General features: G+C 32.2%; 1 protein-coding gene and 1 pseudogene across 2 annotated transcripts; both read right to left on the bottom strand.

Moving 5' to 3' along the window:
* Nucleotides 1-1,412: 1,412 nt before the first annotated feature.
* LOC143596432 (serine/threonine-protein kinase BSK3-like) lies at nt 1,413-5,894 on the bottom strand (annotated as a pseudogene). The gene is made up of 11 exons (XR_013146710.1): nt 5,534-5,894; nt 4,896-4,995; nt 4,604-4,799; nt 3,983-4,118; nt 3,767-3,900; nt 3,568-3,673; nt 2,924-3,009; nt 2,658-2,846; nt 2,422-2,574; nt 2,139-2,252; nt 1,413-1,797 (listed from the first exon to the last, which is right to left on the bottom strand). The product of XR_013146710.1 is annotated as a serine/threonine-protein kinase BSK3-like (transcript).
* Nucleotides 5,895-9,439: 3,545 nt separating this feature from the next.
* On the bottom strand, nt 9,440-15,860 carry LOC143596431 (protein pleiotropic regulatory locus 1-like). The gene is made up of 17 exons (XM_077075217.1): nt 15,702-15,860; nt 15,589-15,613; nt 14,547-14,652; nt 13,911-13,980; nt 13,739-13,801; nt 13,038-13,122; nt 12,657-12,749; nt 11,921-11,984; nt 11,743-11,828; nt 11,551-11,652; nt 11,398-11,481; nt 10,717-10,777; nt 10,564-10,630; nt 10,384-10,461; nt 10,218-10,282; nt 10,051-10,128; nt 9,440-9,906 (listed from the first exon to the last, which is right to left on the bottom strand). The coding sequence occupies exons 1-17, from the start codon at nt 15,848-15,850 to the stop codon at nt 9,734-9,736; spliced, it is 1,449 nt and encodes a 482-aa protein (XP_076931332.1). The 5' UTR covers nt 15,851-15,860; the 3' UTR covers nt 9,440-9,733.
* Between the last annotated feature and the right edge of the window lie 257 nt (nt 15,861-16,117).

Raw genomic sequence — 16,117 nt, 5'->3', positions numbered from 1 at the left:
TCTTTGATCGAAAAGGCGAAGAAGGGAGGCCATTTACATCGAGCGGCTACACTCCTCCTAAACTACTAACTTGTGTATTCCTTTTCACCAAGGCAATGCACATTGGAATTCTTTTCAATGTACATAAAACGTTAACCTTCATCGAGGTCCGTTAATAAACAATCAAGGTTTGTCGTAAACAAACTCGCGGTTTGGTCTTCAAAAAACAAGTATCATCCTGAAATAATCAACTTCTGATTTTGTTCGGAACTTCTTGACAAACGGATTTCTCATGTTTTCCGGTTTATTTAAACTTTTGTTTCATTTCTATTATGGTGGTGTTGATAATCTTCCACAATTATCAAGATTTCAGTTAACTTATTGATTAATTATTGAGTTATTGGTGTTGTATAGTTTGATCAAGTTTGCTAACTGGTTTTGTAACTTTTTTGTATTGTCAAACATTCCATTTATGTTTGCTAGCCATTTAATGTTTTTTATTTTGTTATCTTTTGTCTTGATAGATATTCTTATCCATACTAGCAATGGTCCATAGTTCAGAGGTAGAGCAATTCACTGCAGATCAATAGGTCACCGGTTCGAACCCGGTTGGGTCCTTCTTATTTTGACTTCTCAGGAAACTGTTTTTAATTTCTTCTAGTTATGATTTTTTAATCTTTTTATTAAAATGGTCATTTTAGCTACTTTCATAACTTTTTAAACATCCAACAAAAAGACCAAATCCGTGACGAGTGTAACTAAGGATTATCTTAGTCTATTCTAACAAAACAACTGCAGCAAACCAAGCCGCTCTGGTTTTAAACCAAATCATGAGAGAGCACAAAGACCTAACTAGTTCAAACACAATAGGTATTTTAATTTTTTTAACGATGTTTTTTTCCACCTAATCTATATTAATTAAAACGGTCCTTTTAACGACTCCTTTTATTGTCGAAACAAGGGAAGGTTTGCATAACACTAAATTATCACAAAAATGAAAAATATCTAAATCATTCAAATGTTTGATAGATTTAAATTTGTTTACATTTTATAACTCTTAAATGAAAATATTAAAACCATCAAACTAATTGTTCATATATACATTTTTTTAATTTTTATTTTCACATCTATAGGTAATGAATAGATAATTAAATCCACACTCATGTGTGAGTTCCATAGTTCCATACATGAACGAAATTTGTTCATACTTCTTTTAATAAACACTTAATTCCTTTTTTAATGAACGATTTAGTTTATTCCACATGTTCTTGCAAAAAGAAAACATGTCCCGGCTAGAAACCCTGCCCGACTGATCATTTCGGTCTACTTAGATTATGAAGCGCAACAAACCAAACCGACCAGTTTCAAAAACTGAACACGAGAATAAAAAGTTAACTTTTTGTACACAAAATATACACCAAGATCTTGCTTTACATCCATTTCTTCACCAAAAAAATGCTAACTTTTTTCATTTTTCCAATTTCATTCTGTTAACACCAAAATATCCACTCACTGTTTGACCATCAAGTCAAAGTCAAACACATCAAGTCAACAACTTTATCACTGGCCATTTGTGGTGACTGCAGCCCTCTTGGCTTCAAGGGCTGCGCCCTCTTTGAGAGCCACTTGTGCTTCGGTTTCCATTTTAAGCGCAAAAAGTGAGGCAGATTGTAGATATAACGCGATGTGCCAAACGGGTGACACCACTTGAGCCTGCATTGCATCATTCAATGCTTCTTGTGCCATGTCATTCATGAGATAACATAGACTACGTCTAGCATAAACGGTTGGTGAGACCATTGGTCCATACTCAATGAACTGCACAAAAGCCAAACAAGAAGGGTATTTTAGTCTTTTTGACAAATATATAAATGTTTGTCAACCTGTGTGCATCATGACTTCTTGTATTGCTTTACAAGTAGTTAGTGCACTGTATAAATTGGTTTAGTCCAAATTTTTTTTTATACTTTTGGTGATTCTGAAGGGTATTTTAGACAGAAAATGTCAATCTGGGGGGGGGGGGGGGGATTTGTCGGGTTGGTGATTGAATCGTTCAACCCAAACACGACCCATATATTTATTTGTGTCATATACATAAACCCTAACCCGGATACATATAAAACGATGTAACCTCAACACGACCCGTTCAACCCGTTTACCTGAGAATAACACTCTATTGCATCACTGAAATCCTTGTGCCTGAATGCCACATCACCCTTTTTCTTCGAGTTTAAAGACTCTTGCATTTGGTCGGTCCACATTTGAAACGAAAGCTGTTGCATCATAAATCACATGTATAAGAATCAAGATCCACATTCAAATTTTAAAAAATACAAAAAAGATTGTGGGTCCGCCATATATGAGGAGCGGGGGCGGGACCCATGATATCAGAACAAAAAAGTTGGACAATCAACCCTTCATGGTAATAACTAATAAACCAACCTCATTCGTTTGGCCTTCATCATCTTTGTACGAATGCGTTTCCAATATTTCATGTATTGCAGTCAAATCCATTCTCAAGCAAGCTTCACCAAGTGGTGAACGAGGCGAGAATGAAGTCGTGGCTGGGATCCCCATCAAGACGTGTGACGGAACCTATAAAGAAGTTATCGAAGGGTATTTTAGACATTTGACTAAAGTTAACTTTTTTGTGCTAAGTCAAAAGATAGTCAACTAACCTCGGTATTTTTTTGAAGAACGGTTAAGGCAGCTACTAGTGACTTTGAATTCGGACGTTCACGAGGCTCATATTGCAAACAACGAGAAGCTAAACGCACCAACTCGGTTCCATCATCATTAGAAAATTGTCCTTCTAAACATGAATCCGTAAGCATTTGAAGGTTTCGGTCTCTTATCAAGTCAAGAGCCTGAAATTATAAACCAAACATCACCATATGTAATCATGGTTATAAAAGTAAAGGAAAGAGTGGAGACGTGTACGTACATGGCTCGGAGGAATGTGCTTCCCGCTAAGAAGGTCAAGCAAAAGAGTCCCGAAGCTATATATCACACTTTCAGGCGTTACTCTACCTACGGGACGAAAACATAATTAAAAAATAAGAAATAAAACTCATGTAAATTTAAAGTTGAACTTCAGTGCCTATGACTTGACTTTAAAAGTCAATGCATCTTTTTCACGATCCAATTAGGAATCGTGTGGAAACCAGAACGTACAAGTAAACATTGAATTTGTGTTTTGGCATCAAAACAATGAGCATGTAAGAATTGTCAAGATTAAAGTTGAAAATAACACCCGTTGACCAAAAAAGTCAAAATACATCCTTTTCACAATATAACTAGGAATCTTGTGGTAACAAGTACGTATAAGTACACATTGAATTGGTGTTTTCGCATCAAAACAGATAAAATATAAAAAAATGCCAAAGTTAAAGTTGAAAATAACACCCTTTGACCAAAAAAGTCAAAATTTATTATCTTCTCAAGACATAACAAATCATTGTATACTCGAAGATAGTAAATGCAAGATTCTTGTTACGGCGAGAAAACAATGAACTTATAAGTTATAAAAATTCATATCAAAACCATTCAAACAACAAAAAAAAAACTATATCATCAACAAGAATATACCTGTTCTCAAATACTCGGGAGGAGTGAACGCGAGATTCGTGCTATAACTTTTTCCATCCCGACTGTTCTTCATCAACCCGAAGCACGAAAGTCTAGGATTACCTTCCTGCAAGAATCTTACGCGTTAATAATCAGTCTTTATATTTAATAATGCTTTATATTTAATAATGGGAAGAACTTTTTTTATTAAAACTTTGACCTCATCAAACAAAACCCTATAAGCATTGAGATCGTGATAAAGAGCACGCCCTTTACTTATGCAATATTCAAGAGCTTCCGCTAAATGTAACACCACTCGTAACCTCATTGCCCATTTCATCGGCTGTGATTCCCCTGAATTAATTAAAAAAATAAAATAAACAAACAAAATTGTACTTGTTCTTTTTGTTTGAAAAATAATAAAAAAAGTACTTACAGTGAAAAAGATGTTTTGCAAGTGTGTTATTGGGCATATACTCAGCCACTAGTAATCGTTCATCGTTTTCACAACAGCAGCCAAGAAGATTTGCCAGCCTCACGTTATGAAGTTGACCAACAGCTTTTGCTTCCTCCTGTTGTTTAAAGACAAATTCCCATATAACTAAGAAGGATAAGAGCAATCTAAAGTTTTTTATAAAAAAATGCAATGATGTTTATGTCACATGTAAGCCTGGCAAAACGGGTGGGCCGAGTAGCGGGTCGAAACAAGCTCGTTAAATTGTCAGGCGTGCTCACAGAACCAATATGACAAAAATAAAGATCCACATTCTTGAATAAAGAAAAAAACCATCTTGCCTAAAAGAATTTACATGAATCTAACCAATAACATGAAGTAAAGATTCATATGAAAATTCCGGTTTTGCCCTCTATCAAGGCATGCTTTATGACCATAAATTACCATTTTAAGTTTTTTAACCATCTGTCGGTGTCTTTGTGGATTCAACTTACGAAGGAAAGATGTTCCAACTATATTACTGTTTTGTTCATTTAGGTAATGATTATAACAAAAAGTACGCTATATATAATAAAATTCTATAAAAATAGTGATTTTTCATACCAAAAACTGTCGGGAATCAGGCCAGGCGGAACGATTAAAACGTTTAACTGCGATCCTCACTTGATTCTCAAGTTTCCCTTTAAATACAATATTTGGGGCCTTCTCACCATGCTCAGATACAATGATGTTGCATTTTTAAGCTGCTCAAAAGTGAACTCCTTGAATGCAGGCAAATTACCACTGTCCTCTTCATTACCTGTTTGCAAATATAAAGCAGCATACTTTGTTTCAAATTCAAATTATTTGAATAAATTCCCCAAAAAAAACGTTAAAGGAACACATTTATACGTACCAATATTTGGATCCTCGAGAACCGATGCCTTGTTTGGCGACACTAGACAAGGAACAAGCTTGGTGCAAATTGAACCCATGTTGCCAAATGTAAACAACACCTAAATATGACCAGAACTTGCATATGTTTATGAAATTTCAAGATTCAAAACCATGTTAAAGAATGGATCAGAACAATCAGTCAAATTAAACATCACACTTCAAAATTTCAGTTGAGTATTTGTTAAAATAAGCTAATAAATATACAAAAATGAGTGATCTTGTACAAATTTCATAGGTTTTATTTTTTGCAGCAGAATCACTTTGATGTGATCAGTTCCTTAAAAGAATTCATGTTTGATCAAATTTAACAAAACAGGCAATTAAATTACACATGCAGAACACAAAGATTTTCACAAGTTCATATAAGAATTCAATTTTCAACAGATAATACTAATACTATAACAGGATCTTGATTTTGTACAATACTCTTAAAAGAAACTTTAGGGTTTCAGCTATTTACTGTATATAACACATAAAAACCAAAATCAACATGCAAGATTCAATCTTTAACCATATTGAGTAAAACCTAAAAGGGAAACACCAAAATTAGCATTAAAAAAATTAAAAAAATAATAAAAATAAAAATAAAAAAATCACCTTTTGTTGCAGAACTTTGTTCTTTCTTGATCAAAGGGTATAAAGAAGATGTCAAAGTTCACCACTTTATGATTCTAATTAAAGAAAAAAAAAAGAAAACCCTAATTTTGACTTTAAATTCTCTAAAAAAAGTCAAAATTAGAAACCCTTTTGAAGATCAACCCAAATCACATTTTGGCATCTTGGATCAAGATTGACCTCCAAACACATAATCAAGAATGCCCACTTCAAATTCTGAGACTTGGGTTTAATAAAGTTGTGATTTTTAGGGGAAAATATATTTAAAAAAAGAAAAAAAGAAATGGGTTTTTGGGGAGTAGATAAGAAGATATTGAAGCCTAATTACAGGATCCTAGATTGATATGAATGAATATTGGAGTGGCAGAATGAGAGAGAGATTCTTGTATTTTGATTATAATCTTCTTGGAAGAAAGACAGCAAAGCAAAGCAAAGCAAATGCAGTTGGTCTTTTTATAGTTTGTATAACATGCCATCAATCTTTACATGATTTATTATATCCTTTTATGAAATATATTATTTTTTTTATCGTTTATATTGGTTTTGACGTTTCATGTCTCACTCGTCTATAAACACTATTAAGGAGGAAACTCATCAATTTAGAAAATCCCGCCTGAGTCATTTTTGAACCTGGCTTTAAAAAATTCAAAACCTTAATCATCATCCTTTAAGTAATTGGACCAGAAGATCAGTTACAAAAAAAAAATATTATTTACACAAGATAGAAGCTCTTTATAACGGAATGCTCTTGGAGACTTTATCATGTGAAGATTATATTTTCGTTTTCTTTATACATTTGTCATGTGTTAACACGCATTTTAAGAGTGTAATGGAAGATTAAATGATCAAATAACATGTTTAGTTGTCTAAAGAAAATACACATTTTTGAGTTATAGAAGGGTATATAAAAATAAATTACTTCTATATACACATCGATAGATCTCACATCTCGTTTCATATAATTCTCTTATCTTTATAGTATATACAAAACTTAAAAATAAAACTAAGAATAAAAAACTCCAAATAACTCTTGCGTCTCGTTTCTTTAAATTAATCTTTATCTGGGTAGTTATTCTATAAAGGGAAACAAAAATGAGAATGATGAGAAATATTTATAGTCACACAAAAAAACCCTAAAAAATAAAATAAATAATCGTAACTCAAAATTTAATAAAAAACGAAAAAGTAAAAACACAAAAAAAAAATTTACTGTCTTTCTCGTTCTAAAAAAAGGCACAATGGTAAGTGAAAAAGATCATTGTGTCTTTTTGTTTATCATTGTGTTTTGTATTTATTTTCATAATTGATTGTGTCTTTTTTTTCTTGATATTATGTTATGATAGTTATATTACTCAACATTGTGTTATATTTTGCGATCTATTGTGTTTTTTTTAGTTATAATTGTGTCTTTTGTTCATTTTTTGCACTGTGTCTTTGATCTCGGCATTGTGTCTTTTTGTCGAATTTTTTTAACGGGAATAATGGAGGAAAAATTTTAGTTTTTAAAATTTTTTCGTTTTTTATTTATATTTTGAGTTATGATTATGATTTTTTATTAATTTTACTAAACTTATTTTTAAAGGGCTTTTGTATGGTCACAAATTCTTCTTACATTTCTATTTTTTGTCTCCCTTGTATTTTAACTTTACCTGATCTATCTTTATTATAATTTTAAAGTAAAGTTTATGATATATATAATGATTTCTTATATTTACCAACTCGTACAGACTCTCTTCATATCTATCTTAAATATATAAACAAAACCTTTCTAAATTCTCTCAAGCCACCAGATTACGTTATTTGTGAATGAAAGTTTCTCGTGCATTTGACCCGTATTTACGGGTATGGGTCTTACCAAACCCATATAGATATAACATCTCATTATATTAAAAATTAATCCATCAAATATTTGATATGAAAATCCTATAAAATAGGGATATACTAAAAATTAATATCCATATTTTTTTAAAAAATATATAATTTGTAATTAATAAACAATTTTAAAGTAAAGAAGAAGCGGGTCAAGCGTCTCACCAAACTCATATAGCTTTTAAACCGAGTTATAGCATCTTCTTTATTTTGGCAACTATTTCATCATCAAATGCTAAGTATATTATTAATTTTCTTACAATACATAAAGTTAAAATCTTATAAAATATATAATTATTAGAAACAAATAATGTAAACAACCCCATAATACGGAGGATAAAATCTAGTATCTTTATAATTTTAAGGAACGACATGTGTGTTGTATTTTAAAAATGAGATTTAAATACAAAGGATAATGATTTTTGTTAAATCACAAGGATATAAATACAAAATGAGATGTGAATAGCCATTAAACAAAAAAAATACATAAAAAAAAAAGATCATATAACAACTAAAACGGAAAGTATTGCATTTTCACGTGAATTAAATTTGATATAACAGCCAAATGGCCATCCATCTTTTGTTACAAAAGATACTTCATATTTTTTCAACTTTGATGATTATTTTCCTCTTTTGTTCAAACACATCTCTTTTACTAGTATTTTGAGTTGAAAAACTTCTATTATTTTCAAACTGATTTGAGCTTAATATTCAAATCCTAATTATTATATGATATGTATCTATAAGAGAGAAAACGGAGATGTTGAAAATTAAGAGTTTTACAAGTGTTATTGCATATGTTACAACCCATCAAAACACTTAAAACTTGTCATCCACCCAGCACTCCGTTCCATCTACTCTCTAAACCGGTGGTGAAGATGAAGCATCTAAAAATATTGGTTAGATTTCGTTTTGTTCAAGGGAGATTTCGAGTTGTACCGTGAGGTATATTTTTTATTTCTTTTTGAATTCCTGTATACATTAATTACATCCCATTTGTTTATTTTTGTAACTAAGAAATATTGATTTGAGTGTGTTAGTAATGTTTAAATGAAAAGGTTTATATTTTGATCAACTGATGTTAGATGTTGATTTGAAACTTTCACTCCTTACATATGGCATGGTATTTATTTATCTTTCACTCGGGATTGTGTAGCAAAAGGCTGGATGGCTGGATTCTCCTTTATGTTCTTTCAGATCCGCGCGTATATTTCTGCTCTTGATTTGGTATTGTTCAAATTTCGATTTACTCTATGTGAATACAGATTATTTGATTTCATAAGTTTGTTAATTACTTTGATTTTCTCATATTACTGTTGAATACTTGACTTTCCCCAATTTCGATTTACTCAAATTGTATTTATTTTAATTACTTTAGTTTTTAATATCATATAAATAAATAAACATGCTATTACCAGGCTCATTATATATTTATAATTTAATGTTTTCTCGTTTTAAATATGTAAATTTTTATTTTAGTTATGATATTGCAACGAACTGAAACCGACTACAATCCTATTGACTTGCCGCTGCAACACCCAGATTTTATCAACCGAATAAACATCGTTTTAAATAAAAAATTTTATATTATAAGCTAGCAAGCATTCGAAGCGTTTATGAATTTAATCTTTAGATTTAGTGCCAGCACCTATAACAAAACTAACCGATATCAATCAATTCAAGGTACCTTGATAATAACTTAAACGTGTGACAATACTACTTTGGATCCTCACTAATTTATTTTTATATTTAGTCGTTGCCATTACAAACTTGAATGTAACGAACCATATTTAGGGATTGCCAACTCATAACAAAATCAACACATAGCAATCAAACGAACGTTAATGCACTGCCGCGACACAGCAGGTACAAAATTAGTTTAAGTTAAAACAAACCAAGATTGACTCGTTAAAACTCTACTTTCAAGACGAAGCCGTTTAGACAATACACTATTAAACAAAAAAAAAATCTTGTGATAATATAAAATAGAAAAGAAAAAAATAAGTAACAAAAGGAGGATATTTAAGTTGGTCTTTTTTAAACTTTAAAGTAGACATTTAAAAGAAGTTTGTGTTGGACCAAGTCAAACAACCCCACCATGTCATGAGTAAATAAGCATAGATACTAACAAGCATGTGCCTGCTACTTAAACCTTTGATGAAGCACATTTTCATGACAACCTCCAAATATCCACCTTTCTCAGACATGTCTGGCCCATTTCTGTCACCATATCTCATTAAAAATACTTTTTAACTTAAAATTACAATACAATTAACATAAAATAACTCAATTCCTTCAAAAATCGGCCCGCGTTTAAAACCTACGAATGTCTTTAGGCGGCTTAAAGTTAACCGGGTGAGTCTCGGGAGTGGCATTTTCATCTTCTTTCCACATCTTGATTGTTTTGTCAGCTTCACATGTAACGAGCCTCGAGCCCGTCATGTCATAAGATAACGCGTAAATTCCAGCTTCACTATCCAACGAACCTAAAACATCAGGGGAAAAAATCATTTATATACTCTCCCTATATAAGTGTCAAAATGGGGTCGGTTTGAAAAAAAAAATAAAAAAAATACTGTGTCAATTATAATATAATACTAGGATGTTTTATGTAGTAAAAGGAGACATACCAGGTTGAACAATTGTTTGAGATTGTTGGAAACAATGACCACTTTTCCAGTCCCAGAACCATAAGCTTCCGTTGTCACCTTTTCATTGAAAACCGATTATAATCAATTAACATCCCGTGAAAATAAAGTCAACAAATAGCTTATGATGATTATAAACTAACACTCACCTCCAGTTGCCAACACACCCTCTTGATTGACTGTCATTGCATTAATTATAGTCTTCTGTTGAGAACTGCAGGTGTATAAAATGAAATAAAATAAATAGTAAACTAATAAGCAGATGAGAAAAGTGATCCTATTTTATTACACAAAATAAGTAATTAAAAAACTCACAGCATATTATGCAGGAATTCTCCTCTAGGAAGGCTGAACTTTTTTGTATTGTCAGCTGATGCGGAAGCAAAACTATCCCTGCAATGTCAAAAACAAAAGGTTGAAATATGCACTTAATAAAATTATGGTATTATGATATGAGAAATGATATATTATAAAGTACAGACTACAGTTACATACTCGGTAGGATGGGGGGCCAATGCACGTACAGTTTTCTTATGATGAGTGAGAGTTGCCATTGTTTTACCTATGAGAGTAACAACGGGCTTAAATATCATGAAAGTAGGTACATATAAAAATAATAGAATTAAATAAAATATAGAAATATATTACCATATCTAAGATCCCAGAACTTAATGGTGGAGTCATGTGAACCGGTTACAACTTGAGGATCCTGAAAAAAAATTGTACCATATTAAACTTTCTAATGATTAAAGGAAAGAAGTCATTAACAGATTGATATACATTTTTTAACTGTAACACGCTGGTAAACGAACCAAGCGAACATGAACAGGGCATGTAAGTGTTCGCTCATTTAACTTTAACCGAAGAAACAATCAAACACGAACATTAAACGAACGTGATTTTCTTGTTTGTGTTCGTTCGTAAAGAAAATGAATTTGTTCGTTTATGTTCGTTCATAAACAATACAAACAAATGGTTCACAAACAGAATAACTAAGTCTAAACCAATTCAAATATAAATGTGAACACCAATGTGTTAGGCCAAAAAATTTATTAATAACTAGACTTAAATGTAATGAGCCAAGAAAACATAAATGAATATATTAACGAGCGTAAACGAATGAACTTAGACACACGTAAAGAAACAAACATAAACATACTTAAATAAACAAACATAAATGAACGAACCAGACATGTGTTCAAGTTCGTTCGTATAACTATGTGAACAAAAAGTTACGTTCATGTTTGTCCGTTTATTAAATAAACGAACTTCCCACCAAATGGTTCAATGAACGTTTATTCATTTTGGAGGCCTAACATTATTGCTTACCGTGGGACGAGTGAACACCGAACAAACTGTATTATCATGGCCCGAAAGAGCATGAATTTGCATCTTGCTACGAATATCCCAGACCTGAAAACAATATGGTGCCAAATGTTAATTTCACAAATTATTACTTTTTATAAATTATTAATTTCATACCCGGCAAACAGAATCACGGCCGCCAGTAAGCAAAACGTCAATAGTGGGATGAAGCGCCAGGCAATATACACCGCTCAAATGACCATGATATGACCGAATAACCTTCAAAAGTCAATAATAATAGTTTCAGAAAGTGTGGCAGATACGCATAATAAAATAATATTAATCAGTCAACCGGTCAATGATTAAAACCTTGTTCTGTTCTAGATCCCAGCATTTAACTAATTTGTCATCACCAGCAGAAAACATGTATGTATGCCTAGTGCTAACAGCCAGACCTGAAATACAAAAAGTAGGATATTTGTTTCAGATGCAAAATGCGTGGGTCAAAATGTTGACCAGAAATAACTGATTAATTTAAAAACCATACCTCTAACTTGCTCTATATGCCCTGTTAGTGTCAACTTCAATTGTCCTGATCCCACATCCCAAATCTGTCAAAAATCAATAACAAAACCTTTAGTGAAAGTTTATAAAAAAATATGAATCTGTTAATATGAAATTCTAAACTCGCATAAATGTAAACCCAAAGTGGAATAAACTTTTGCAAATTTATAGAAAAATTAAGTACATAATCCATATCATCTACTCAAACTATAAATGAGAATGGATATTGTAAGCATTCAACCAGTTTTGTATCCGACCCGTTAACAAATCTGTTAATAGTTTTAAGTTCGACTGATATGTAATCTGGGTAACCTTTTACTTAAGATACTTAAGAAACTATTGAAACATAACTTATGAAAATGGTTTTAAGATTTTTCTACTATTTTAATGAATCGCTCAAAATTAAGATTTCAAACTAGTGTAAGTGAAGCCAATTTAGTCTCCAACTATTGAGCATCATGCATATCATTTGATGACAGGCTTGATACAAAAGCATTGAATAATGCCCCTTCTTTCCAAACAAATAATAATTGCATTTGGAGACAACCCTTTTGCAAAAAACCACCACATTACAGGATTTATGATATTAATACTTAGGGGACCTTCTTAGGAGTTCAAAAATCACAAAATAGTAATTTCAAGACATTCCATCTGATTGTTACACAATTAAAAAATGTATACCAAAAGCTCTTATAGTTTTGTTTAGTTAAAATAATTACCTTAATCGTTCGATCTGCAGAACCAGTACAGAACCACTCGTTATTTGGACTAAATGCAATAGATCTCACCCATCCCAAATGGCCACTAATGACCTGCAAATACATTAGCTCAGTTTAATAAAGATAAGGAAGGCTAATAAAAGAAACAAGAAAATGAAAGAAAACGATTTATAGAAAATTAGAAACAGCAACTTATCATAAGGTGGGCAATAAAAGTTAAAAAAGAACTATATTTAACAATATTTATAATTATGTGTTGAGTGTATAATATAATTTATCATATCATAAAGATTCAGAAATACACACAATTATGAATATAAAATTCTTTATTTGATATGATACATTCAAAAGACAAAGCTTTACGAAGGTCAAGATTCTCACTCTGTAGTTCTTCCATGGAGCATGCCATACAGGACGGGGCCATCTGCTCGGAATTCTTTCCATAAGGGCTGCAGTTGGCAGATTCCTACAAGCCAACAAGCCATACATGTTATTAACTTCATTACCATAGTGAAGTGACTGTAACAAGAGAGTTAAAAAATTTAAGCTTCATGCTTTCAAATTGTGAAATATGAAGCATAAATGATTAATTAAAAAGTTAGGGGTGACATTTCTGACACATTGACACAACAAGAAAAATCAGGTTTTGGCTTTTCATATCTAATCCATTTAAAGAACGGGTTGTGCTTGATTTCACCTGTTTAACTCCTTTACCTAAGCATGCCGACCTGTCAGGCTGTTTAACCCACTTATTACAACCCATTAAGCATGTTTAGAACTTCATTACAATTTGTTTGACTTGTTTACCTAAACACGCTGACATGTCAACCCTTTTAACCCATTTATTACGAAACATTATTCATTAAACACATTTACAACTTGATTATAACTCGTTTGACTCGTATAGACAAACAAGTTAAACGAGCCATGTTCGGGTTACAAGATTTTAACTGTGTCTGAGTTAAGGTCAATGTCTTTAACACATGTGTGTGTGTATATAAACAAGTCGTGTCAGGGTTCAGCTATTCAACCCGACACGACAACACGATTGACACCTATTAAAAGTTCAAGCGTATCCTAACCTTTCTGAAGTCCCGTGAGCAGGAATGACAGCTGTACTTTTTCCAGTCACACTACCATTACCTCTGTCAAACAAAAAATATCATAAGATATTCAGCATACCAACTAAAAATAAAGAAAAAATCACTATAACAAGTCAACAACAAAGAAAAAAGAAAAGGGAAAGGCGCTTACAAGTTCTTTGGTTGAAGAGAAGTAACGGCCAAATCACTTTGAGTACCAGTCTTCTTAGAACTTTCAGTACCTACATATATTATTTGATAGAAGTCAAAAAATGATGCTTCTGATCATATCGGTTATCTCTTTTCTAATTCTTTGCAATCCTATTTTGATGAAAATGAAACTTATGTTTTAAGTTTCATTCATGAGAAAAACTAACAAGTTAACTGTTCACCAACTGACTGACCTAGAACTTGCAAAGTTATATGTATAATATAGATCATATTTAAGTTAAAGGTACTTAGCAGTTAACAACTCCTTGCAATATGCGTTAAGACACCTTTTTAGTTCAATAAAAGCAAGGGTGTTGATAAATCGTTAAAACAACCGAACCACCCAAACTGGTCGCTAATCCTTTATTGTTTTTATTATAATGTTCAATTATGTATGTGTATTATAGAAGAATCTTTAATTATAAGAATTCAGTTCAGATCACCAAAACCAAACCAGTTTGGCCAATTCGGGCAGTCCAGCCTATCAAGCAACCTATAGTTCGGCTCAAACTTATCAACTAACCAAACTAGACCGTGAACACCACGGTCCAACACATGGAAGCAAGCTTATGTACTTAGTGAGGAAAATTATGTGTACCTGCTAGAACAATAGCATTTGAACTGGAAGGTTCAGCTTGATTTTGTGAGGCACTCTTGACAGGTGGATTTGAAACGCTCTTTATTCCACCATATTCAACATGTAGCTGCATAATCATCAAAACAGACATAATATTAACCAAAAAATACTAAACACGAATAGGGCTGTAAACAAACTGATGGTTCAGCAAAAAGATCATTTTTGTTTTTTCGTTTAATAAGAACAAACATGAACAAGGAATTTCATTTGGTTAATCAAATGAACAAACACAAACATAGGCTATGTTCATTCAATTGTGTTCGTGAATGTTCGATAACATGTTCAATTCTATGCAGTCAATCTCGGCGGTATCTCGGTTATCGGTCCTCATGTGAAATATCGGTCAGAATATTGGTACCAATAGTATCGGCGAGATTGACCGATATTTCACCAATATTCTCAATATCAGTGTTTTAACTTTTAAGTCTTAATTTTCAACTTTTAGTGTTTAATGTTGGTGTTTTGAGTCTTAATCAGTTCCTACTTGCTACAGTTGTTAGTGTTTTGCAAGTTGTAAAATGATAATCTGTTAATGTTAATAGTAGGAGAGTATACTGAATCGTTAGTGTTAAAGTGCTATACATATAAATTCTGCACGATATTAAATTCCCGATATCTCATCACGATAACCGATATTTTTCCGCATTAACTGCTTAGATGTTCATTTATGTCCGTTTATGCGTTGTTATAATTTTCTAATATTTCCTATCGGCTTTTCTAATCTTTATCATATAGATATAGGAAATATTACTAACTGTAAAACAAAAATGCATACGAGTATCGCGTGATTAATTTATATGTAAAACTAAAATATGAATATAAATTTTATAAAAACACCAAATAAACTTGGTAGTTGCAGTAAACCTAAACCTAATATCTAATATAACACCTAAATCCTAATTCTCCTCAAAATCAAAATCAATACGGTTTCATGTTTCAATTTATAAAGTTTTATCTTAAATTCAAGTAATTTTTATCAAATAAAGCGAAGATTTTGACTAACCTTATGGCTGATGCGAATCTTCTTGCTGTAGAATAATAATAACATAACAATTAGATAATAGTAATGTTGTGAAATTGAAATTAGGGTTAGGGCTTAGTAAAAAAATAATATACCTTTCGGTGTCAGGAGGTGGTAACTGAGAGTGATTGGGTGAGAAGAGATCGAGAGAGCGTTTAAGGGATTTGAAAGTGAGTTTCTTGAACGATTGTGGCTCCACCGGAAGCTCTGAAGAAGACGCCATTGTTGTCGTTGGCCCCGACATATCTCAACAACAAGAAGATCGCTGCGACTCGGAGATATTGAAGGGGAAGAGGCGGTTTTAGGAAAAGGGAGTTTGATTTGGGGGATTTTTTTTTATAAACCCGGCCTGGCTAACGAGTCGGGTCGGGTTGTTCGAGTTGGAATCTGGACCGGTGGTTTTGAACATAATTGGTTTGAGTCAAAACAGGTTTTGAACATTATGAGTTTGGTTAATACGGCGCGTTTTTGAAAAGGCGTCACTTTGGTTGGGTCAAAACTGAGAATCTGG

This window comes from Bidens hawaiensis, unplaced genomic scaffold, assembly GCF_021521415.1.
Source record: "Bidens hawaiensis isolate Kalapana, Puna unplaced genomic scaffold, B.hawaiensis_p1.1 tig00046382_1, whole genome shotgun sequence".
Taxonomy (NCBI): Eukaryota; Viridiplantae; Streptophyta; class Magnoliopsida; order Asterales; family Asteraceae; genus Bidens; species Bidens hawaiensis.
The sequence above is the reverse complement of the archived record's forward strand: the minus strand, read 5'-3'. Positions and strand labels throughout refer to the sequence as shown.